At 44.7% G+C, this 25721-nt stretch overlaps 1 protein-coding gene across 2 annotated transcripts in view; it reads left to right on the forward strand.

The window, feature by feature from the left end:
- The window catches only part of ccna2 (cyclin A2), a 29907-nt gene extending 10124 nt beyond the window's left edge, over positions 1-19783 (forward strand). For both annotated transcript variants that reach the window (XM_072495728.1, XM_072495727.1), the window contains exons 4-8: positions 4459-4682; positions 10752-10956; positions 11354-11467; positions 16883-17016; positions 18369-19783. In XM_072495728.1, the coding sequence (XP_072351829.1) occupies positions 4459-4682; positions 10752-10956; positions 11354-11467; positions 16883-17016; positions 18369-18432 (741 nt within the window). In that variant the 3' untranslated portion in view covers positions 18433-19783. The remainder of the gene's footprint in view (positions 1-4458; positions 4683-10751; positions 10957-11353; positions 11468-16882; positions 17017-18368) is intronic.
- The last annotated feature ends 5938 nt before the right edge of the window (positions 19784-25721 follow it).

The following is a 25721-nucleotide window of genomic DNA, read 5'->3' on the forward strand; positions in this document are numbered from 1 at the left end:
CATTTCCCTATATATATCTGACACCTTACCGTCCCCCACCCATGTCTTTGAGATCGCTCTGTCCTGCACCTCATTCATCGGGAGCTGCGGGAATTCCCTCACCTGTTGCCTCGCAAAAGCCCTCAGTTGCATATACTGGAATGCATTCCCTTGGGGCAACCCATATTTCTCGGTCAGCGCTCCCAGACTTGTGAACTTCCCATCCACAAACAGATCTTTCAGTTGCGTTACTCCTGCTCTTTGCCATATTCCAAATCCCCCATCCATTCTCCCCGGGGCAAACCTATGGTTATTTCTTATCAGGGACCCCACCAAGGCTCCCGTCTTTCCCCTATGCTGTCTCCACTGTCCCCAAATTTTCCAAGTCGCCACCACCACTGGGCTTGTGGTGTATTTCTTCGGTGAGAACGGCAATGGGGCCGTCACCATAGCTTGCAGGCTAGTCCCCCTGCAGGACGCCCTCTCCAATCTCTTCCACGCTGCTCCCTCCTTCTCCCATCCACTTACTCACCATTGATACTTTTCAGTTTTTAATATATTGAGTGCACAATATGCCTGAATGTGTTGACTCTCAATGCATGAACATGGAAGTTTATTTTTCTCCTTTGTAATACTGTTGCCAACTTGTTAGCACCTTACCCAGCTGGCCATTTCCCATGTGAGTCTTAACTTTGACTTTATTGATAGGGTGCTTAACTGTGAAACTTCTTCAGCGTATTTAACAAATGAAGCCCTGAATCTTATCCTTTTGGATCAGTTACACTCAGCCAACGCAGTATGGCTCTTGACAACTATCGAGATCTGCTAATTTGTAAAACAGCGATTGAATCTGGGATCTGAATTGTACAGGCTTTTCCCTGTACTTGGCCATTTAGAAAATCCATGCAGGTACTAATGCAGTGTTCTTCAAACTTTTTTTCCGGGGACCCATTTATTAAGATCCGGCCGACCTGCGCAACCCACCATTTTCTCTTTCCTTGTTTGTTGCTGACAAAAATGGTTTTGGGTCCCTTTGGCCCTCCTACACGCTCCTCCAATGGAACCTGTTGGATGAAGGTGAAGCCGTCCAGTGTTGGAAAGTATGGAGTCTCCAACTGTCCAAAGTTCTGCATTTTCTTTCCTGTAAAATTTTGTCAATTAAACCCCCCCCCCCCCCCCCCCCCCCGTGCAAAAAAAATGAATAAAATAAATAAAAATTAAGTGAATAACCCCCCCCCCCCCCCCGAACTTGTAAAACAAAAAGCTGCGACCGTTTATTTTTTTTAAAAAAGCAGCCGCACTGCGCATGTGTGCCCGATCATCATTGGCGTGCATGCGTGCCGATGACCTGGCACGCATGCGCAGGGCAGCCGCATTTATAAAAAAAAAACATGTTCGCAGCCATTTTGAAGGCCGCTTGCAGCCGGTGTTCTTAACAGCTGGCTGTTGCACGCAGATTTGCGTGATCGGGAGTGCAGCGACGGACGGCTCCACGACCCACCCTTGGGTCGCACTCCCGAGTTTGACAATGCCTGTACTAATGTCACCAAACATGTATTGCATTTTTGCTTTGTGCAATGGATTAAATTGCGTACAGTAGCTTTGCATGTCCACTGCAGTTATGGTTGGATCACTTTGGGGGGGGGAAAAAAAATCATTCGCGCTATGTGACACCGCTGGCAAGGCCTATCTTTATTGACAATCACTGCCTCTTTAATACATCAGATCTATGGAGAGGCAGTGCTGTAGTGGTATTGCCACTGGACTAGTAATCCAGAGGCAAAGGATGATGTGCTGGAGACCTGGGTTGGAATCCCACCAGGGCGGAATTTGAATTCAATAAAAAAAAATCTGAGATTAAAGTCCAATGACTCCATGAAACCATCTCCAATTGTCGTAAAACCTATCAAGGTCACTAATATTCTTTAGAGAAGGAGAAGGAAATCTGCCATCCTTGCCTGGCCTGGCCTACATGTAACTCTAGATCCACAGCAATGTGGCTGACTGAATGCCCTCCCAAGATGGGCAATAAATGCTGGGCCCAGCCAGCGACACCCACATCCCGTGGACAATTTATTTAAAAAAAAAAAGAAAGAAAAAAAAGTGACTTGCTAGACTACTTGAAAAGGCAACTAAAATTGACCATGTTTCTATGATGGAGTGGGTAAGGATAGCAGATGTTTGTTTCTTGTCCTTCACTATTGTCCTATATATATTTTTTCTTGCATTCAGATAGTTTCATGGTCACCATTATTTTTTTTTTTCTTTCATTCCTGATTATTTTGAATTTGAAATATTCTTTTAATATCCAGTTGCTATACAGACAAGACTGGGCTAAATGTTAGGTAACTTGGACATTCTGAATCCTCCCTCTGTACCCGAACAGGTGCTGGAATGTGGCGACTAGGGGCTTTCACAGTAACTTCATTGCAGTGTTAATGTAAACCGACTTGTGACCAAGATTTTATTATTAAATGTACAGCGTTCAGAGAAGTGAAAAAAGGCCATGAATAGCAAACAGTATGAGAAGAGACTAATCTTTTTGTAGCCAAATAAACAAAAAGATAGTAATAGGTATGGTGAGATTTATTAGGGACCAGTAAGAGAATTTTCACATATTGAGTGCATGGCTGGCGTAATAGTTCCTTACTGAGGACGAAGATGCTACCAAAATTATAGTGAAAGAGGAGATGGTTGAGACATTTGATGAGCTAAACATTGATTTAAAAAGGTGGTATCAGAGGCTGGCTATACTCTTATCAGTCACCAGAATTGGATCAGATGCATTCTGAGGATACTGAAGGAATATGGGGGGAAATTGTGGAGGCAGTGATTTTCACCTTTGGTCCTCTTTGGCTGCAGGAGATGCCTTTGAGGATACTGAAGGAAATTGTGGAGGCCGTGATTATAATCTTTGGTCCTGCTTTGGGTGCAGGAGTTGTGGCAAAGGAATGGACAATTGTAGACGTCATGCCCTTGTTCAGAAGTGGGTGTAAGGATATACCCAGCAGCTACAGCATTTGAAGGTGGGAAATGATTGTTTGGGACAAAATTGACAAGTCAATTTGATGTAGATTAATTGAGACAAGTCAACTGGTAAAAAGCAAAGTGTTTAACTAATTTTCTTTTTTAAGATGAGAGTTTGTGAGGGTAATGCATTTGTGGTGTGCATGGACCTGCCTAAAGCATTTCAAAGTGTCATGCAACAGGTCTGCAAGAAAAATTTTAAACCACCAGAGTAAAAGGAGCAATGGCAGCATGTGTATAAAACTGGCTTGAGGTGATAGGAAACATGGCGGTGAACATTTTTTCTAGATTGGAGGAAGGTGTACCGTAGACTCCCTTAAGTTGATACTCGGGCCACTGCTGCCCTTTATGTAAACCTATTAATGGCCTAGGGCAACATTTTCAGATGACCCAAAACAGTGTGAGCAGGATAGTAATTGACATCAAGGACATAATTAGATTGGTTGAATGGGCAAAATGTATGGCAAAGAAATTTCATGGAGTGAAGTGATCTGTTTTGGGGAGAAGAATGTGGAATGGCAGGATAAAGGTTCAGGAACAGATACTTGGGGGTATAAGTGCAGAAATCATTGAAGTTGGCAGAGTAGGTTGAGAAAGTGGTTAAAAAGGCCAGTGGTATCCTGGGTTTTTATGATTAGGGGTATAGGAGTACAGAAGCAGGGAAGTTGTGATGACCCTTTTTATTAAACATTGATTTGACCTTAGCTGGAATATTGTTTAATTCTGTGCATGTATACTTTAGGAAGGATGCAAAAGATTTATTGAAGGTGCAGGCAAGATTTAGGAAAATGGTTCCAGGATGGGGAACTTTGTTATGCGGAGCATTTGAGAAGCCAGGATTGTTCACTTTCGAGGAGAAGGGTTGATGTTCTCAAAATCATAAGGGACTTTTAGTAGATTGGGAAACCATTATTCATTGAGCGGTTAGGATCTGGAATTGCACTCTGGTTTAAGCAGATTAAACCATGATTTTCAAATAGACATTGGATAAGAACCTGGGGAGAGAAATAGTGCGAGGGAGTGAGATGAGCAGAATTACTCTTGCAGAGTCTGCATAGCCCCAACAAGTCAAATAGCTGTCTACTACGTTGTAACCATTTCTATGATTAATTTAATTCCCTAGCTGACATTGTCAGATTTCAACTTCTCAGGAACATTAATCTTCTGGACAACTAATTCAGTAACAACCACTCAACAAAGACAAAATGCCAACCCAAAGTAATAACCGATCTTGCAGAATTATGAGCTGAGCAATATGGCAGCATTGATTGCACTAACTGTTCATACTGCCAATTGCTTTTATTATATTTGGGCCTATTAACATTTATGATTTGCCTCTTTGCTGAATTTACTGTACCCATGTTCAGTGGGGGGAAAATAAGCTTGGACCACCTCGTGGAGGGAAAGATTTGTAGGAAACTGATATCTTGCACTTTTTTCCTTTCCTATTAGTTGAAATGCAGACCCAAAGCAGGGTACATGAAGAAACAGCCTGATATAACCAACAGTATGAGGGCTATCCTTGTTGATTGGCTGGTGGAAGTTGGTGAAGAATATAAATTACAGAATGAAACCCTATATCTTGCTGTAAACTACATTGACAGGTTCTTGTCATCCATGTCAGTCCTCCGAGGGAAACTCCAGCTTGTAGGAACTGCTGCCATGCTGTTGGCATCGTAAGTAGAAGCTTTGTTTAATTCTCTAAAATTTCTAGCTTTGTTTTTGTTTTCAATTCAGCATGTCATTTTAGGCATCCAACTTTTCATCTGTCATGGGTTGCCCACTTATGAGCCATTTACAATTCCCTAACCGTGGCTCTCGTCCCCATGGCCTAGACAATTCCACCATTTTTGCTTGGCATTTGCAAGTTTATTTGTTTATCCAGTTTGAATTTAGCACCCTAGATTTGGAAAGGGGGTTTAGTCAATAAGGCAATAGCACTAATTATAAATTGACCTTGTATTTGCAACTTTTAAAAAATAACTTTTTTTTTTTATTGGCACTTTCAAAGTATACATTGCCGTTCGTCTTCGTTTATTATACAGTGCGAAAAGACTTTTTCTTATTTTACTCTTTTTAAAAAAAAAAAAAATGTGTATACGTATTCTTGCTGTCTGATACGGCGAGTCCTCCTCTTTCTCTCTTTTCCCCCCCCCCCCCAAACTTTCTTTCCCCCCCCTCCGTCTGCTTCAGCCGTGTCTTTTATTTGGGGGAGTGTGGGAGGGGGGGGGGAGGAGAAAGAGAGAGTTGCCTCCCCTCTGCATTGTTTCTCTTTGTCCCTCTCAGGCTCTCAGTTCGCCTTCAGGATTCTAAAGCAGGCTAAGACTCTGGACCTTTTCACTGAGCCGTTAAGTCCCCTTACATTCCAGGTGACTTTCCTGATGGGTGGTGTTTTCTGCCCCCCCCCCTCTCCCGGTTCCTGCAGGATCACCCATACTTACCTTGTGGACGTGCCCCTGCACTCCGGGATTTCCCTTTGCTGGGGGCATTCAAAATGGTCGCTCTCACTGAGGTTGGGCCCCTGCGCTCCGGGATTTCCCTTTGCCCAGGGGACACTGTGCAAGCCACATGGGTGCCCCCCAGCGCTCCCAGGTCTCCCTTTGTTTAGGGACCCTCCAAACTGGCTGCTTGCAGCGCCATCCTGGTTTCTCTGCCTGCTCTATGCCTGCCAAAGCCAACGCTTTTCTTGCTGCCACCCTTCTCCCTCCCGTCTCTCCGCTGTACTGTGCAACCCTCTTTGCTTCTCTCTACCTCCCCCTGGGGCCAGATGCTCCCTCTCCCCCGAGAGGTGTTCTGTGGCCCCCCTTACTGCCTATCTTCCTGTGCTAGCCCTCCCTGCTAGTACGGTGGCTCCCCTCTCCGAGCTGGTTCAGCTCTGTCCAAGTTACCTGCCTGTCTATATTCCCTTCATCGCCCCCTCACCTGCTTTGCCTCTCACTGCTCTCCCTGTGTAGTCCGACCCTTAGTTCAAAACTAAGTAGAACAGTCGCGCCAAACACCGTTTATAAAATAGTCTCTGGTCTCTGCTTTTCTCTCCCATTTGCTGTCCTTCTCCAGGGCTTCTTCACCGCTGCCGAGCCTGTTCTCTGTCCAAGTCATTGGCTCTTACAAATTTGTTGGCGCTGCCGGAGTGTTAAAGTAGTGTTCTTTCCCCTGGTATGTGACCCAGAGTCTGGTCGGGAACAGCATGCCAAATTGTACCCCACTTTTGTAGAGTGCCAATTTTGCTCTATTGAATTTGGCCCAATTCTTAGCAAGGTCTGCCCCAATGTGCTGATAGACCCGGATTCTATGTCCTTCCCATGCGCTTAACTTCGTCTGCCCGGCCCACCTCAGATCTTCGCACGGTCCTGGTACCGGTGCAGCTTAGCATTAATCTCTCTCTGCTGTTCTCCTGCTTTGGGCTTCGGCCGAAGTGACCTGTGCCCTGTCGAGTTCTGGGGGGTTGGGGAAGGTGTCCCTCCTGACTAAATTACCCATATAGTCCGCTGGGTCCCTGTCCTCTGCTGTCGAGACCTGTACTCTGGGTCCTCGACCTTCCTCTTCAAGTTCCCCTGGGCCGCCACTACCCTTTTCACCTGTGCCTCCAGAGCTACGATCCTGTCGCTCTAGTCCGACTAGGGCTTTTCAAGGTTCAGGCTCATTCTCTCCTGCACCTCTACTTTCTTTCCCAAGCCTTCTATCGTGCGCCGGAGAAACCACCTCCATCACTGCAACCTGGAACTCTGTTTTGAGTGCTTCCCTCATGGCGGTCAGTTTCTTTCTTAAGAAGCTCTTCCACCCATCCCCTGGTGCGAAGGGAGAGATTGGGGTTGTCGTTTGCTTCAGTGCCTCCGCTCGGGTTGCTGGCCTACCCCGTTCTTGTGCAGCTGGGGCTTCCAGGTCGCTTCGTGGTTCTGCTGTTCTATCCGCTCGCTGGTCTTGCCCCCCCTTTCCACACTCCTGCCCTCTCGTTGGCCCTTCGAGTTACTGTTCGCTGGCATCCTTTTTCCCACTTTTGGTCTTCGCCTTGGGATTTGTTTGTGATGGCTTTATTGGGCCAAAAAACTCTGCAAATTAGCTCTTTTGATTCTAGTTGGGAGGAGAGCCACCTGATGTGTGTCCACTCAGCACATTGCTGTCACCGGAAGTGCCTGTATTTCAATTTGTTGGGATTGTAGAAGCTAATGGTAATCCCAAACTGCTACCCTGATTGAACTCAGCAAATCAGCATTTATTTGTAGTTTAACATGGGACCTTTGCTGAGGAGACCTCACTGGGTGCAGGGCATTCTACAAAAGGTGGTCCACGTTGGAGCCAGTGTCCTGGGTAGGGAATGTTTGAGGCCCTACATACAGAATTTCAGGAATGAGGATAAAAGATTCAACAACAGGATGGATTCTTGAGCTCCAATGTGCACTACCTTAAAGGGTATTGGAATCCGATTTTGTAAAAACTTCTAAAAGGTAACTCTTGAGAAAAATGTCAGAATGTGGAACTAAATTGGATAGCTCTTTCAAAGAGTTGGTTGGCATGATGAACCAAATGACCTTCTATGCAGTATGATTTCTCTGTTCAATAATATCTGCCCCATGCCATCCAAAAGTCTTTTTCGGTGGGGAATACAACTGTGTTGTACTAAAGTTAATAGTTGACCAGCACTGCTGCGTCACGGGCCCCGAGGACCTGGGTTCGATCCCGGCTCTGGGTCTCTGGCTGTGTGGAGTTTGCACATGGTCTCGACCCCACAACCCAAAGATGTGCCATGCTAAATTGCCCCTTAATTGGGAACATTTAAAAAGTTACTCGTTGCAATCTTATTTTGACAAGCTATTGTTCTGACTGGGTGCGGAGGAGTGAGCTGGCTTCTCTTCTAGTAAGGCCCTCTCGGTTAGTCACAACAAAAGTTTTTTAAAAATTAAAAAATTTATATCCCTGTCAATGCCTTTTCCAATCCGTACGTATTTATTTGTCAATAAGGAGCTAATTGAACAAGGTCAGCTGCCTGTAATTTCTGGAAGAGGTCTTCGAGTGTACAGTGACATCTGGGAAACACACAGCAACTGGGAGATTATCGGTAAACAATACAATTGGATAGGTCTGCCCCTACCTAGTTCACCAGTCTTTGGATGGCGCCTGGCTGGAACATTTTGGCATGAATCAGCACTGGCGTAACACATCGGGAGTTTTTTTAAAAGGTGGAGATTTCCTTTGAGTGGTAAAGTGAACTTGCCAATATCTTTAGTAAATCTATGCTTTGCCTACCTTGTCTATGCAGGTGGGCTATCAAATAGGATTTGGCTCTGGTTATTGCCTTGTGGAGCCATTCTGTTTGGGGCTCTTGTGTTCTAGCATGTAGTTAATCACATGTACCTGGGCTGGCTTTCTGGACCTAGATGATAGGGATGTTGCATTATGGGAAGGGCTTCTCCCACATCCAATCATGTAGAGCTGATATTATGCAGCCTTGTTTGTCTCTACATGGGCGTTTTAATGCTGTGAACAACTTTGTGAAGTCTACTCACCCACTTGGCTGGGTGAATAAGAAGTCCAAGTTTGCTTTTGTTTTTTTTTTTTTTGCTGGTTAGTATTTTGCCTTTTTGCTGGATAGTAGTAAAGGGTTCAGTCACCCCCACTGTCATCCTTCCTCTTGGTGGCTAAGGGACTGAGCATTGCCCATGTGCCCACATATCATAGTGACATGATGCAGCCTTTGCCTTTTTTAATGGGGTCTTGATTAGATGGTACTTCCCCAAGCTGCTTGAGTTGGCCAGTGAACTGGGCTTTTCGATATTGGTAGGAGCACTAGCATGAAGACTGGCATTTTTGTCTAACTGGGAGCTGTCTGGGAGATTTTAATTGCTCTTGGACCACATCACAGGCTCTCATGAAAACCTCATGGAACCCTTAGTGGGCGACATGGTCCTAGGTTCGATTCCCGGCTTGGGTCACTGTCTGTGTGGGGTCTGCACGTTCTCCCTGTGTCTGCGTGGGTTATCTCTGGGTGCTCCGGTTTCCTCCCACTAGTCCCGAAAGACGTGCTGTTCGGTAATTTGGACATTCTGAATTCTCCCTCTGTGTACCCAAACAGGTGCCGGAATGTGGCGACTGAGAGTTGTTCACAGTAGCTTCATTGCAGTGTTAATGTAAGCATACTTGTGACAAAGATTATTATTATTACATGGAGATTTCCTCCTGCTCTGAAAAGCCTCTTTGCATAGTTTTAGAGGACCTCTCATTTGGTGTCCATAAACTAATTCAAATGGAGTAAAACTGGTGGACTCGTTGGGTGAGTCTCTGGTAGTGAGGAAGCCTAAACCTTTATCCCAGTAATGGGGAGGGGGGTGAATTTTCAAACATGGGTAAGGAAACCGGATTGCAACGTATCGTTCCCCCTCAGCTGATTAATCAGTACTGTTTTCCCCCAATAAATTCAGAGTACCCAATTTTTTTTAAGGGACAATTTAGCATGGCCAATCCACCTACCCTGCACATATTTGGATTGTGGGGGTGAAACCCACTCAGACACTGGGAGAATGTGCAAACTCCATACACGGGGCCGGGATCAAACTTGGGTCCTCGACACTGTAGGCAGTAGTGCTCACCACTGTGCCACCATGCTGCCCTCCTCCGTACTCTTATGTTGAACACAGTTTGGAAGCACCAAGAGTTCAGAATGTACTCTGGGTGGGGGACTTCAATGATGATCACCAAGTGTGACTCGGGAATACTACCACAGACCGAGCTGGCCAGTCCTAAAGAGCAAAGTTAAATAGATTGGGTCTGCGGCAGTGTTAAGGGAATCAACTAACATCACCTCATCCTCGCCAACCTGTTGGCTACAGATGCATCTGTTCGTGACCGCATTGGTAGAAGTGACCATCTCAAAGTGGAGACAAAGTCATGTCTTCACATTGAGGATACCCTCCATTGTGTTGTGTGGCATGACCGTTGTGCTGAATGGGTTAGATTTTAAACCGATCTAGCAACTCTAGTATTTGAGAAGTTGCTGTGGGGCATCAGCATCTTTATTGCCAAGCATATCCCCCATTCTACCATTACCAAGAAGCGAGGGGATCCACCCTGCTTCAATGAAAGAGTGCAGGAAGACATGCCAGAATTAACATCAGGCATACCTAAAAATGAGAGGTCAACCTGGTGCAGCTACAACACAGGACTAGTGTGGCAAATTGCATAAGCAGCAAATAACAGATGAGAGCTAAGCAATTTCACAACCAATGGATCAGATCTGTTTTTGAAGGAATAATTTACTTAAGAAATCTCTGAAACAAGCCCCAGTTATAATCCCATTTTCGATTTTTGCCCATTTCAAAGAAGAATTGAATAGAAAATGGGTTATTTTGTCCCTCAGAGGTTTTTGAATGTCTGGATATCTGGCTGGATAGTTCCCATTGCCTTGGTAGAATGGCATTTGCATTTTTAATGCTTTCCTTTTTTCGAGAGTGCTTGTTTGAAGTGGACCTTGACTTCACCCTCACCAGGTGTGAAGTTCCAAGCAACAGATCTACGGTGCAATTCCTATGGAAACGTCCCAAGGAAGTCGTCAATCTTGCTGTATTGGACAACAGGTGACCCATAGCACCCATTTTTTGATTCATATCTTGAATTTTTAAAAAACAGGCCTAGAGTTCAATGTCTGGCAAGCTGGTGACATTGTAGGTAGATCTTGCTGTAATCACAATTTCCTGTCAAACTGCCTTTGTTATTACTTTGCAAAACATGCTTACAGACTATATTTCCTGCAGAAAATTTGAAGAAATATATCCACCTGAAGTTGTTGAATTTGTATACATAACTGATGATACCTACACAAAGAAGCAGGTTCTACGGATGGAACATCTTATTCTTAAAGTTTTGTCATTCGATTTGGCAGCACCAACAATAAACCAATTTCTTAATCAATACGTTGGGCGTGAGAAAGCCAGCAGTAAAATTGAGAGCTTGTCTATGGTGAGTGTTATGTGAGTTCCCTAGTATGTGACATGTCCTCAGCTTCCCCCAAACTGAGTTTTTCTAATTAAACTTGTAACTAATCTGTTTGAAAGTCACGTTTGTACTTGTATTGAATCTTAAATTGGATGGTTCAGTTAACAAGTTACTGGGAGGTTAAGGAGGAGAAATTTCTTCACCTTGTGGATCTTTGCAATTCCATACCCCAGTGGGCTGTGCATGCTCAGTCATGACTGAACAAGTAGATTTGTGGGTATTAAGAAAAGGGTGGGAAATTGGAGTTGCTGCTAAAATTCAACCATAATCTTAAGTACTGGGCAGGCCTGAGGGAGAGTATATGGCCTGCTCTTGCTCCTATTTGTGTTTTGTAACCAGAATATCTCTATTCTCTTGACAGTACCTGGCAGAACTCAGCTTGATTGATTCTGAAATATTCCTGAAATATCTACCTTCTGTCCTTGCTGCATCTGCCTTTTGTTTGGCCAACTATACAATATCACGAACTAGCTGGGTGAGTTATTGAGTATCTAATACAAATTCTGTGCTTTTATACAGAAGTATACCATTTGTGGCTAACTATTGAAAAACCTTTTGGAATTTGCTATTTAGGCCTTTAAACCACGTTTCGCAAACCATATTCCATCTGGTGAAGATTGAGGTTTGTTACCTTTAGACTGACTATTCCATTCCAATTACTCCTGGTCGGTTATCCCAGCTCTACCTTCTTAAAAACTTGAGATCATGCAAAATTGCTGCCCGGGTTCTCACTGCACCAAGTCCATAACTCTGTGCTCACTGATTTACATTGGCTCCTGGTTAAACAAAGCCATTTTAAATAAAAATTTCACATTCAATCATTTCAAATTTTGTCACGATGACTCCGTGTCCGTGATCTCACTTCTACCTGCACTCTAATTTTGATTGCATGAGCATTCTGATTCCAGTGCTGCTTCATTGACAGCTTTACCTTTCAAGCCTAGAGCTCCTGGCCTTTTTTGTTTTTGAACCTGTTCTCTTTTTTAAAAAAAATAAAATTATTTTATTCAAGTTTTAAACATTTACAAAACATTACAGTATAAAATAAAGCCAGCACTCGCCCTGCCTACAACAGTTTATCTTAACTAGCTCCCCGTAATGCAGAATAACAAATCCCAACTCTTGTGGAAATTCTCTTGGGGCAAACTTCACCTTCTCAAAATGCAGGAACTCCATTAGATCCCTCAGCCAAGGCACAGGGTGGAGAAGCTGACCTTCACCCCAACAGAATCTGCCTATGAGCGATTAGCGAGGCAAAGAGTAAGACATCTGCTCCCGCTTCCTCCACCGGCAGATCTGACACCCTGAATATGACCCCCAGACATCCTAATTCTAGCCATCTTACCTGCCCAGACAAAACCATGAAATCAACCTATCCACATCCTTTTGGGTGGGGGAGGGGAGAACAATTTGGATTTATTTATTGTCACGTGTACCAAGGTACAGTGAAAAGTATTTTTCTGCGAGCAGGTCATGAAGTACATGAACAGAAAAGGAAATAAAAGAAAATGCATAATAGGGCAACACAAGGTAAATTTTGGGTGGCATGATGGAGTAGTGGCTAGCACAACTGCCCCATGGTGCTGAGGACTCTTGGTTCGATCTTGACCCCAGGTCACTGTCCATTTTGGAGTTTCTCCCAGTGTGTGTTGGTCTCACCCCCATAACGCGAAGGTGTGCAGGGTAGATGGATTGGCCATGCTAAATTGCCCTTCAATTGGAAAAATTTAGAAACACTATTTGGGCAAAATGACTGGCAAGCACAGAAATAAAAATAAAACCCACGGCAAACTATTTTTCTTCCATTGGCTCTGACCAAACATCTGATTACTATTCAACATTTCTCCCTGGTTCGGTGTCATTTAAAAATTAGTTCACGGGCTGTGGATGTTGCTAGCTAGACCAGCATTCCTTGCTCCTCAATTGCCTTAAAAGGTGGCGTGCCACCTTGAACCACTGCAGTCAATGTGACGTAGGTACACCCGCAGTGCTGTTTTGGGAGGGTGTTCCAATGGTGATATAGTTCTGAGTCTGAAAGTTGTGAGACTTGGAGGGGAACTTGCAGATGGTGGTATTCCCATGCATCTGTTGAACTATTTGCAACCCAAATATGGTAGTTGAGTCTGAACTGAGCTTCTGATCCCATACCACCTTCCTCCCCAACAAGAACTAATTCTACTTTTTCAAAAAATAAGGAGCAGCTTAGTGTGGCACATCTTGCCATACCTACCCTGCACATCTGTGTTGAGGGGGTGAGACCCACGCAGACGTGGAGAGAATGTGCAACACTAATTACTTCTGGAATAATGTCAAACTCGTGCCTCTACCACAACAAAAGGCTGCTAAACACATGAATGCTTGCCTTGTGCTTAACTCTGCTATTTCTAATGCTTTCTGATGGTCTTTCACTTTCCACTCTATAATTTGAGCTCATCCAAAACACTGCTTGTATCCTAACTTCAACACCTGACTTTGACATTTAAAGTGGCTCATTCATCACAATCATTCATTAACATGGAATTCTCTACCTAGCACCACCATTCTCTGGGCCATTGGGGATGGACAATAATACAGCCTTACCCATCCTCAAAGAAGACAGCAAGTCCCATTACTTGGATTTTCACTCCTAGCCCACCCATTTTCGATTACATGTAACTTTGCTTGGCCCCATGTTACTCTTGACAGACTTTTCCCTTGCCATATTTCTCTGACCTGCATTACCTTCTTATGCCTTTTTATTCGCCTGAAAGTACAGTTCAATCAAATCTATTTAATTGAGGGTGAGAGTTCCCTGGATTGATTTGAGGTGGCCACCTAGGTAGTAGGTGGGGGGCCATTCAGAAGAGTAGGAGGCAGCAAGTGAAGGAGTGTGCATTTGGCGTACAAACTGGTGCTCTGTAATGGAGACTGCTAGATGTTGCACTACTCTGATGGAGTGCAGTCCAGACCATTACACCAACGGGCGGGCAAGGGCTATCTCGGGAGGGAACAGCAAAGCATTGGAATGCAGGTATAAGAGATGTCATAGTCATGTGGACAAACCAACATATCCGTAACCGTGCGTCCTGCATGGTGTTTTGCTTCCTTGGTGCCACGTTGAAAGAAACTTGAGGTTGTACAATATTGTTCAGGGTAAAAGTGTGAGCCAGTAAGTTGTGCTATACATGGGGGTTGTATGGTCAAATTTTCAGGGAGGAAGTTTAGAAAGTAGAACCTCAAATGTAGATTATTCCCAGTGTCAGCTGCTAGCAAATATAGGCCTAGGAAGACCATGCGTGGTTTGAAGTATGGTGCAAGAGGGAGGACTTTGTTTTTGGGGCCCGATCTAGGGCCAAAGGCACCTAATTACTAGGTTGAACCTCAAGAGAACTGGAGGACCAATGTCCTCGTGTGGAGGTTCACTAATGTTTTTGGGGGAGGGTTTAAACTAAATTTGTGGGTGGTGGGCAACAGCATTAAGTGGAACAGATGAATGAAGTGAGTGTTTGAGTCCATGTTAGGGACAGAAAGACTACTGAGAATGCTACTGGGGGTTGGGGAGATAGTGGTTGGGCAGTGTTGGAAAAGGGGATGTTGGCATGAAAACTCCTTTTGGTTGAAGTTGAGAAGCAAAAAAACAAATGCTGCAGTATTGACCGCAATAGTGAGATGGAGAAACAAATCTGCAGGGAAATAACAGAAACAACTATCGAGTGGTAATATTGGCGGATTTTAACAAAAGGGTAAGAAAGGGAAGAAATTTCTTGAGAAATTTCTGAACTGGAGAACTTTTTAAATTGTTATTGGCCCAACTAGAAAAGGAGGCATTGCTGGAGTGGGAAATGAGGTGAACCAAGTGTCTGTGGAGGAGTTTTTCTGTAAGAGTGATGGAGAAAAATAAGGATCAATATAAAGTAGAACATCAAGATTTGAAGAGGTCTAATGTCAATGTGTTGAAGGGTAGGCAGGGTATAATGAAAACCAAGACTGACTGGAAGAAGTGTAGCAACCATGGGTAATCTTTTAACAAAGAGATGCTCTGGCGCAGGCTAGGTATAGTCCAACATCAAGGGCTTATTGGATGACGATGGAGATAGAAGTTATGAAATGAGGGGGAGTGTGATGCAATTCAGGTGGATTCTTCAAGCATAGGTTAAGAGATGAAAAAAATTAAAACCTGCACAAAGAGAATGAGGATAGTGCAGAAGTCCACAATAAAAGAGAACCCAGAAATCTTGTGATGGTGTGTTACAGATCACTGAATTAGTGATCCTGTGGCAACATACACTTTTACATATTGCAGTCTGAATAATCTTTATTAGTATCACAAGTAGGCTTACATTAACACTGCAATGAAGTTCCTAGTTGCCACACTCCAGCATCTGTTCGGGTACACTGAGGGAGAATTTGAATGTCCAAATCACCTAGCAAGCACGTCTTTCGGAACTTGTGGGAGGAAACCGGAGCGCCTGGAGGAAATCCATGCAGACACTGGAAGAACGTGCAGTATGGATAGTGATGATAGAGGCTCCAATTTATTTTGCATCAGATGGCTGACCAGAAATCTCTGCTCTTAGTGCCTGGCATGATGTGTTGGGAGGATTTTTCACATTGATAATTGACCTGTTTGACCAAGTAATGATTGCACCTTCCTTGGTTTTGATCACCTGGATCTTTCTGCTCTAGGACAGAGGTACTACCACTGCACCATAAGACTTCCTCAAATCTTCTACTGGCTTATAGATAAATGGGTAGAATGGGCCCTATAATGGACAAAGAGGTGGCACAGCAGCGCAAGTGGTTAGCATTGTTGCTTCACAGCTCCAGGGTCCCAGGTTCGATTCCTGGCTTGGGTTACTGTGCAGTCTATAAGTTCTCCCCGTATTTGCGTGGGTTTCCTCCGGGTGTTCCGGTTTCCCCACTCAGTCCAAAGATGTGCCGGTTGGGTGGATTGGACATTCTAAATTGCCTTTGGTGTCCAACAAGGTTAGGTGAGTTTATGTGGATAGGGTGGAGGTGTGGGCTTAAGTAGGGTGCTCTTTCCAAGGCTGGTGCAGACTCGATTGGCCGAATGGCTGCCTTCTGCATTATAAATTCTGAGATCTGTATGTATAGCACAGGAAGCCAGCACAAATTTGTAAAAATGCAGATCATGCTTTACTAATCCAAGTAAATTTCCTGATTGAAGTAACAGAAGGTTGATTGTGGTGTAACAAGGTTGATTGTGGTGATTGCAGAATTTCAATTAATTGGGCAAATCCTCCGTTGCTACAATGGTGGTCCTGAAATTTCTCCAGTTATGATTGTGGCTGTTCTCCCCCCCCCCCCCCCCCCCCTTCCCGGTGTCTCGCTGCAAAAGTAAAGCCTGGCATTGCTGGAGCTTTTGTGTGCCTATTTAATTTCCAAGGGGCACACTGGTGCAGGTGCATCTCTGGTGCCTGCCTAATGTCCACAAATTTAATTGTCGGCTGTTGGGTGGGACGATTGTCCAAATTCGCACTCATCCTAAACATGCCAATGATACTCGTGACTTGAGCAAGAGGACTGTTCTTGGTTTCTTGCCTCTTGTGGGCCCCACTGGTTTACTTTGACCCACCTAAAGCTTTTGAATAATGTTGTTAATCAGTTTGCTTTACAAAGACCAGCTTGGGGAACCCTGTTGTTGCCCTATTCATCATTGGTGTGTTCTTGCAAGTACTGAGGAATCTCCTGTAAATCGGAACCCCTATACAATATTGGGATACATGTTAGCCATTTTCTTTGTCTTAATTTACTGGGAGAGTCAAAACTTTAAATTTCAAGCTAAATTGTTAATTTCTTGTTTGAGCAGTGACCTTGATTTTAGATTTGTTGTTTGACAGTTGTTATTGTTTTAGTACTTGCAGTAACTTCAATTGCATTTTCTTTACAGCCTAGATCATTAGCTCAATTGACAGGATATATCCTAGAAAGCTTAATGCCTTGTGTGATGGACCTTTACCAAAACTACCTCAAAGCATCCGAACATGCACAGCAAGCAGTACGGGAGAAATACAAAAGCTCTAAGTAAGTATGGTATTAACTGTCAATTTGCACAAGGAAAGGAATAGGATCATTGGGAATTTAAAGATTGTTTAGCCTTATCCTACAGGTGTAGGATAACTGCAGTGTAACCTATCCAGAAGAAATACTTTCATGACTCAACTGTTGAGACTTGCTGTTGTGCAGTGGTATTTGTATATGGTCTGTTCTTAAAGCAGTGAGATTTGAGTTGGGTAAAGAAAAATGCAGTATAATTGATTTATAAAGGGGACTACATTTGGTTGTATAAACAGGATAGGCTAGAAAATTGACAACATTCCACCTGTGTCTAGAAACTGGTCCATTTGTGGAGGTTGAGATCGTTCCCATAATTCATTACTCCACATTTCTAATGCTGAGGCTTCTAGGAAAATGAAGAGTTCATTTTTTTTCTTCATGCTTCAGAGTCTGAAGTAAGTGTGAACGGCTGTAAATTTGGAATTATGTAGTGGTTGCTCAGACTATTGTCTGAATCACTCTAGCTTTCTGTACCTTGATCAAACCACCTGGGATAACTGTACAATCTTCAGCATTATCATAAGCATTAAATGAACAAGAACAAATCTAAACCATAATGTATGTAGGTAAAATCTTCCCCATAAAATATCTGCTATTTTATATGGTTTCCTGCAGGTAATAATGTGGGTCAGTAACGTTTAGGAATCTTTAATGCCTGATATTTTATTGATGAACTATTTCCCATGGACAACAGGGCTCTTGGTAGTGCTACTTCCTGCTGCAGAAACCAGTGGTAGATGCTGTGTTTTGCCATCCAGAAACTGAATCTGATCAAATCTTTCATTTGTATTTATTGGTTCTTAAGTTTAAAAACTCCCAAACATCTGGCTCTTCTCCTTTTGGATTCTTCAAGCTGCATGAAAGAATGATGAAGCAGTCTATAAATGTGTGTTGTGGAAATTTAAACACACATTTTGCACTTGAAGGTTTTGGAATTTTGCTAAGGGCTTGATCCAATCCTTCATAGGAATGCAGTGTATTCCATATGAAAATTGTGATGTCTTAGTCCAGGTATCATTTGTTCACCTGTCACTTGGGGCAAACTGTAACGTTTTGCTATGTCTGCTTGTAAAGCAGTTTCGATTAAATATATGGCCTCAGCTGGGGTCTTGTCAAGAACTTGAAGCTAATTTTTTTGCTGCTATTCTTACAAATATCACATTGCAAGATAACATGTGAACAAATAGGACCATTGAACAGGATAAAATCTTCTCATTGACAATGTTCTACCTTGACCAGCTGGGTTGAGGACGTTTGAGGGAAAAAGTTATTTGTTCTATTTTATCATGAACTATTTTATCATGAATTTTCTCTTGCAGGTATCATTGTGTGTCGATCATTGACCCACCACACTCCTTGGACCTGCTGCTTTTAAAACAGTGATGCTATCCACCTTGTTTAGTGTGTGTGTGTGTGTGTATATATATATTGCAAATGTTTGGAATCTGGAGACTATTTTTGTACAGCTCAGTATTTTTGAAGCGAATTGTGGACTTTGACCAACTTGCCACTACAACTTCTAGCACTGGATAACTGCAATCTACACCAGTAGTAATTTGCTGACTTTTGTGGGATATTACAAGCAACAGTTGAAGTTTTATACTTGTACATTTTTGAATTATGAACTTATGTGCAATCCCATTGTATACAACTTTTATATTTAGAGCTAAAATAACCACGCCCAAATTAACCAATAGGATTTTTTTTTTTGTTGATTCACTTGGGGAAACTGCGGACAATTTTTTTATCGCAAGTAGAATATTAGGTATCTTGAAAGAATGCCGATGTATGGTTTTCAAATACTCCTGACTGGCTTCTTTCAAGTGATGTTAGTTGAACAAAGATGTCAATTAAAAATGCCAAGTGGGTTAAATATGGCCAGTCTGACCCAGTGCACTAATTTAGTATGATAAATACTGGTGCCTCTACTATTTGAGTGGGAAAAGCTTTCAAATGTGGATTATAATGACTGCAATGTAGGCCTGTTGGGATATGCTTAATATTATGTCAAAACATAATCCCCTCACTATATTTAGCTAAACCAAGCATTTGGCATACTTTAGTTGAGGATTAGCTACTTTAGCTTATGACGTCCAATTCCATTGATGCCATTTCCCTGTTGCTTGTCAATTGGGACTAACATCTTGAAATATTACCAGACATGAAAATGCAAATGTTTTGTGGTTCACAAGGACCCTGTTTTGTGGTTAGAAAGCGGTCTTCAGAAATTTGATGGTCCTTTTAATAAGTGAACGTGCTTAACATATCAACTTTGAGCTTTCTCACTGTCCTCTTTTGAAACTTAAAAACTGATTGGCTTTTTATGGATAGGGTAACACATAGCAGGCAAAGCAATTTTCATTTTATAATTGGACAATCAATACATGAACAGTGACTTTCTTCTATCCTTTTTGGTTGCACTTGCAAAACATCTCATTTTGTGCCTGAAAACCGTGGCGGAGCTGGGCAGGAAAAAAAATCAAGCCAATTACCATGTCTATTTCAATAGCTTCCAATGTAAATTATGGAACATGTAACAAATTTACAAAAACAGGTGAACCCTCAACTATCCTTTTTGGTTGCACTAGTAAACCATCTCATTTTGTGCCTGAAAACCATGGCAGAGCTAGGCAGGGAAAAATCAAGCCCATTGCCATGTCTATTTGAATGGCTTCCAATGTAAATTATGGAACATGTAACAAATTTACAAATAAACATGTATTAGATCCAATGATATGCTTGAGTCTGGATCAGATCTCTTATTTTTTTAAATATCTTGCATGCTTCAACACCATTTCAGTTTCTTTTGAGGCCACACATGCTTTTCTTCTATATAAATGACCTGAACCTAGAAAGAGGGCTATATAAATGACCTGAACCTAGAAAGAGGGCTATATAAATGACCTGAACCTAGAAAGAGGGCTACAGTTTAGTGAGCAGGATTGTAGCAAAATTCAGGACATTGATCAGTAAAAGCGACAACCACAACAGAATTTGGTTAATAAAGCCTCCCAAGTACTTCATTTATGTTATTTTGATGGGGGGGTATATGCAATGCAAGAGCAGAGGGATCTTGAGTGCATAAATCCATAAGTGAGTGAAATTTGATAAGGCGGTGTATGGAATAGTAGCATTTGATACAAAACAGGTCAAACTAAACCATTCCAAGCTCTGGTTAGAGCTCTGCTGAAGTATAGTGTATAAATCTGAACAATACTCTTTAGAAAGGATGGCAAGGCCCTGAAGAGGTTGCAGAAGAGTTTTACAACGACAATAGCAGGGATGAGGGACTTCTGTTATGTGGAGTAAATGGAAAAGCTGGGATTGTTCTCCAGTGGAGCAGAGAAAGTTTAAAGGGAAACTTGGTACTGAAAATAGGTATGTAACCGCAGGTCATAGATTTAAAATAATTATCATCTCCAGGCTCTGCCAAAGCTTTTCCTTGGACACTGCCTGAACATTGTATTTGAACATGAGCTTCCAAACCCCTGTAGCCCCTCGATCACATTCCCCTGAAAAATCACTTCCCCAACAGTATTAAAAACAGAACCTGCTGGAGGGAGATGAACTCCAGGGACCACTGCTCTACCTGACTCGTGCTTTTGCTCTGTCTGGTTGTCACTCATTCCTTTTCCTCCTGTGCACTCTAGTGTGACTAACTGCTACCTGTGAAGATCTCATCCTTGCAAATGCTCCAGAGTGAACTCCCAGTTGTAACTCTAGCTCTGAAACACTAAGCTACAGCTGGAAACACTTCCTGCAGTCACCACCCTGGATGCTGGCAGTGTCCCTAACTTCCTTCATTGCACAAGAGTATTCCACATGGTCAAGCTGCTGCCATGGCTTACCAGAAAGGGAATAATTTAAGGGTATGTTAGATCAGGTCCTACTTACCAAGGCTGCTGCTCCATGGGAAAGGTATTGTCATTGCACTTGTGACACAGGGTAATGCTCTGGGGACTGAGGTTCAAATCCAATCACAGCAGCTGGTGACATTGAATTCAATAAACATCTGGAACTAACACTAATGTTGATGCTTAACTGGGAAATCATCCTTATCTGGTATGACCGACATGTGACTTCAGATCCACAGCAATGTGGCACAGTCAATGTATCTGGGTGGGGAATTCCTATGTCCATCAGGGTATGCCAGGAGCATCAGGCGTAGCTAAAAATGTAAACCTGGTGAAGCTACAAAACAGGACCTATTGCACGCCAAACAACATAGGCAACAAGTAACAGCCAACCAATGGATCAGATCTAAGCTCTGCTATCCTGCCACATCCAGTTGTGAATGGTGATGTGACTAAAACAACTCACTGCAGGAGGAGGCTCCACAAATATTTCCATCCACAATGGTGGAGGAGTCCAGCACATTGTGAATGCTTCAGCCTTTGGCACTAATCTTAAGCTAGAAGGGCCCAGTAGATCCATCTTGTCCTCCGGAGGTCTGCAGCATCACCGATGCCTGTCCACATGACAAAGCAACAGATACAGCAAAGGCCATAAGGCCCTGACAACCAGCAATAGTACTGACGGCCCGAAAACATTTTCACATGTATACGCAAAATATCAGAACAGCTAAACAACCACAACCCCCACCGACCCTCGTCAAGTGAACTTTACCTTTTCCAGTCTCAGGAATTCTGCCAGGTTGCCCACTGCCACCTTTGGTTACTGCAAGTCCCGCCACCCCTGCAGAATCTGTCTCTGGGCTATCAGGGAGGCAAAGGCCAAAACATCAGTCTCTCTCGCCCCCCCCCCCTCTGACTCTGGGTCTGCTGACACCCCAAATATCACCACCTACGACCTCGGAACCACCTCCACACCTTGGTCATCACAGATTTCCCCCTCAGTCTTCGACACACCCAGAATATGTGGATGGGATTGACGCCCCCAACCCCATATGAGCCCTATGCACCACCTTAAACAGACTGAGGCTCAACCTCGCATATTATTAGAACTCAATCACTCTCTGCCCATGTCTCGGCCCCCACCTCCCTTCCCAGCTCTTCCTCCCATTTACACTTTGTCCCCCAAAGCTTCTTCCCACTCCATCAATTCCTTGTAGATATCCACCACCGTTCCCTCCCCTATTTCATCCTTTGACAGCATTGTCCTGCAACCCCAGGGGGCAGCAGCCCAGGAAAGAACGGCACCTCTTTCCTCACCAAGTCCTGAACCTGTAGGTACGTAAAGCCATTCCCCCTGGGCAACTCCTTACTCAAGCCCTGCAAATATGCCCCCAATAAAGACCCCAAAGCGTGAAATCCCTCCCTACTGCCACCCCCTGAACCTCACATCCAACCATGCTGGGGCAAACTTATGGTTACCGTGGATCAGTGCCCACATCGAGGCACCCTCTAGCTCCCAATGCTGCTTCCACATCCTTGGGGCCAACAACACCACTGGGCTTGCAGAGTACCTGGCCAGTGAGAACGGTAAATGCGCCAACAACAAAACCCTCAGACTTGTTCATTAACACAACGCTGCCTCCACCCACCCCCAACCTGCCCCCCCCCGGCCCATTTCCTCACCATTGCAATGTTCGCTGCCCAGTAATTTATCATATTGGGAAACGCAAGCACACCCCCTCCAAAAAAGCCCACTGCAACCGCAGGGTCTTCCCTGTCTACACATCCGAAAAATACAACCGGTCATCTGCGTACAGACCCTATGCTCGGCCACCCCCGCTCAATCCCCCTACAATCCTTTTGATGCCCTAAGTGCCATTGCCAACGGATCTATCGCCAAGGCTAAAAGCAATGGGGAGAGTGGGCACCCCTGCCTCATACCCCGCTGTAGCCCCCCCGAACCAGCTCGGTTCATCCGCACACTTGCAGCTGGACACAATCTACAAACCCCTGCCCGAACCGCCTGAACACCTGCAAATATGCCCACTCCACCCGATCAAAAGCCTTCTCAGCATCCATCGCCACCACTAAGTAGCCTCCACACATTTGCCGACAACTGCCTTCCCTTCACAAACACTGATCCTCGCCTACCCCCAGCACACAGTCCTCAAGCACCTTCGGCAATAGCTTGGCATCTACATTCAATAATGATATCAGGCAGTATGACCCACACTGCTCCGGTTCTTACACTTTAAAATAAGGGAGATTGCATTGCTCCCATACCATCCATCACCTCGCTCAGCCCAATTGCGGCCCAGAGACACTGAATCAGCTCGGAACTATGGCCGTATTAAAATCCTCCACCCTCCCACCCCCCAAATAATCAACCGATACAAGTCCAAGTCCGGAATCTTCCCCAATGCTCTCATAAAATCTATGCCATCCCAATTCAGGGCACAAATGTTTATCAAAACCACTGGCATCCCCTCAAACCTCACCAACCATCATGCCACAATGCTCCCCACCCTCTTATGGACCAACACTGCCACCCCCCTCCTCTTCCTATCCAGCCCCAAATGAAACACCTGCCCCAACAATCCCTTTCTCAGCCTCGTCTGATTTCCCCAATTTCAGGTGCGTCTCCTGCAAGTATTGCCATGTCCACCTTCAGACGCCTCAAATGTGTGAACACACGTGACCGTTTGACTGACCCCCTCATGTTCCACATGAGCAGCCAGGTATGCCGATCAGCCATACCCCTTTTTGAGCCAGTCCCCGGCACGTGCCCCTCCTGGCTCACCCTCTGATGTCCACCACCTCAGTCCCTTCCCAACAGCGCCACACCAACCACGCCTTTGTCAACAATGCTCCCCTCCTGCCCTCAAACAATAAATCAACCCATTTCCCCCCCCCCCCCCCTTTCCTCTTGGCAACTCCCCCTTCATCCTGTTAACTAGCCCGCCCAGTTACCATGGTGGCGCTCCACCCACCCCAACCTCCAACACACAGAGTAACACTGCTCGCCCGCCCAAGACCTGCCCGGGAATGCCCTCCCCCAGGCACTGTAAAAAGCACACAAAACTCCTCCAAAGTTCAATGTCCTCACACTCCTCCCAGTCCATTGTCCATAAAGCCCGTGGCCTCCTCTGGCACGTTGAAATAAAGCCCCTGTTTCTGGAGTCACCCACAGGCGGGCTGGGTACAATACTTCAAACTTCACCCCCTTCTGAAAGAAGGCAGCCTTTATCTTGTCGAACCCGACCCTCCTCTTCACCAACTCCGCACACAGATCTTGATAGACCCACAGCTCACTCTTCCCAGGTACACTTCTTGGTCTGCTTCGCCCATTGGAAGATATTTTCTTTATCCACAAGTGATGCAGCCGCACCAGCCATCACTCTCAGCAGCTCCCCCACTTGCGGCCTCCTCAGCACCTCGTGCGCTCGGTCTACCTTAAGTGGCCGATCAAAGGCCCCCTCCCCCATCAACCTCTCCGACATACTCACCACATACACAGCGGCCTCTGCACCTTTGATGCCTTCAGGCATCCCAATAATCCTCACATTTTGCCTCCTGGAGCAATTCTCCAGGTCCTTCACCTTCTCCCTCAGCCTCTTCCGTCGCCAACAAGACTATCTGCCCCTCATACACCCCCACCACTTTCTGAATCGCCCAGCCCTGGGACTGCAGCCTCTGCTCAACTCGCTCGATCCCCGATCTCAGAGGTTCCACCACCTTGACCAGGGCCTCTTTCCTCTGCTGCTGGAATTTGTTATTCAAGGACTCGATTAGCTGCTCCATCGACCACTGGGCGAGCAGCGTGCTCTCCCTTGCCCCAGCCATCTTTCGCTGTGACGCACCACGGAAACTCTCCTGCTCCAAATGCTCTTTCTTTCTCGTGGCACTCCTCGTCTGATCCATGCACCAACCACTCCAGAGGTGTATTACCTTCCCTGGGCACTCCTGCACCTTGAGCCCTCAAATACTACCCCCTTTGGGCAGGACAAGACTGAAAAAATCCACCAAATGTGTGACCACTCACTCCATGGCCTCCACCGGAACTCGCTTGTGCTCCAAAGCTTGCTATGCACTAAGCTGTTCCAGTACAGCTACATCATTAGCAACGTGATAAATTACCCAGGTGTGTCCTGTACATAAAAAGTAAATCAGATCCAACCCAGTAAATTACCACCCCATCAGTCTGCTCTTGGTCACCACGTGAGATTCCTCAGACACTGAAGCAGCCCATGTCCAAATGCAACAAGACTTGGACAATATTCAGCCTTGCGCTGACAAGAGAATCTAACTATTGCCCCATGGCAATCAATGGTATTACCATCGCTAAATCCCCACTATCAACATCCTGTGGGTTACCATTGACCAGAATATTAACTAGACTAGCCAGATGAACACTGTGGCTATAAAAGCAGGACTGAGGCTAAGAATACTACAGCAAGTAACTCACCTCCCGACTCCTCAAACCCTGACCACTATCTATAAGGTACAAGTCAGAAGTGTGATGAAATACTCTCCCACTTGCCTGGATGTGTGCAGCTCCAACAACACTGAAGCTCAACACCATCCAGGACAAAGCAGCCTGCTTGATTGCAACCCTATCCATATAAATTCACTCCCTCCATCAATGCACAGTAGCAGCAGTGTGCAATCAGCAAGATGCACTGCAAGAACTCAGCAAGGCTCCTTAGACAGCACTTGCCAAACCCATGACCGCTTCCATGTAGAAGGACAAGGGCAGCAGATACATGGGCACACTACCACTTAAAATTCCCCTCCAAGTCACCCACCATCTGACTTGGA

Source organism: Scyliorhinus torazame, chromosome 3, assembly GCF_047496885.1.
Source record: "Scyliorhinus torazame isolate Kashiwa2021f chromosome 3, sScyTor2.1, whole genome shotgun sequence".
NCBI lineage: Eukaryota > Metazoa > Chordata > Chondrichthyes > Carcharhiniformes > Scyliorhinidae > Scyliorhinus > Scyliorhinus torazame.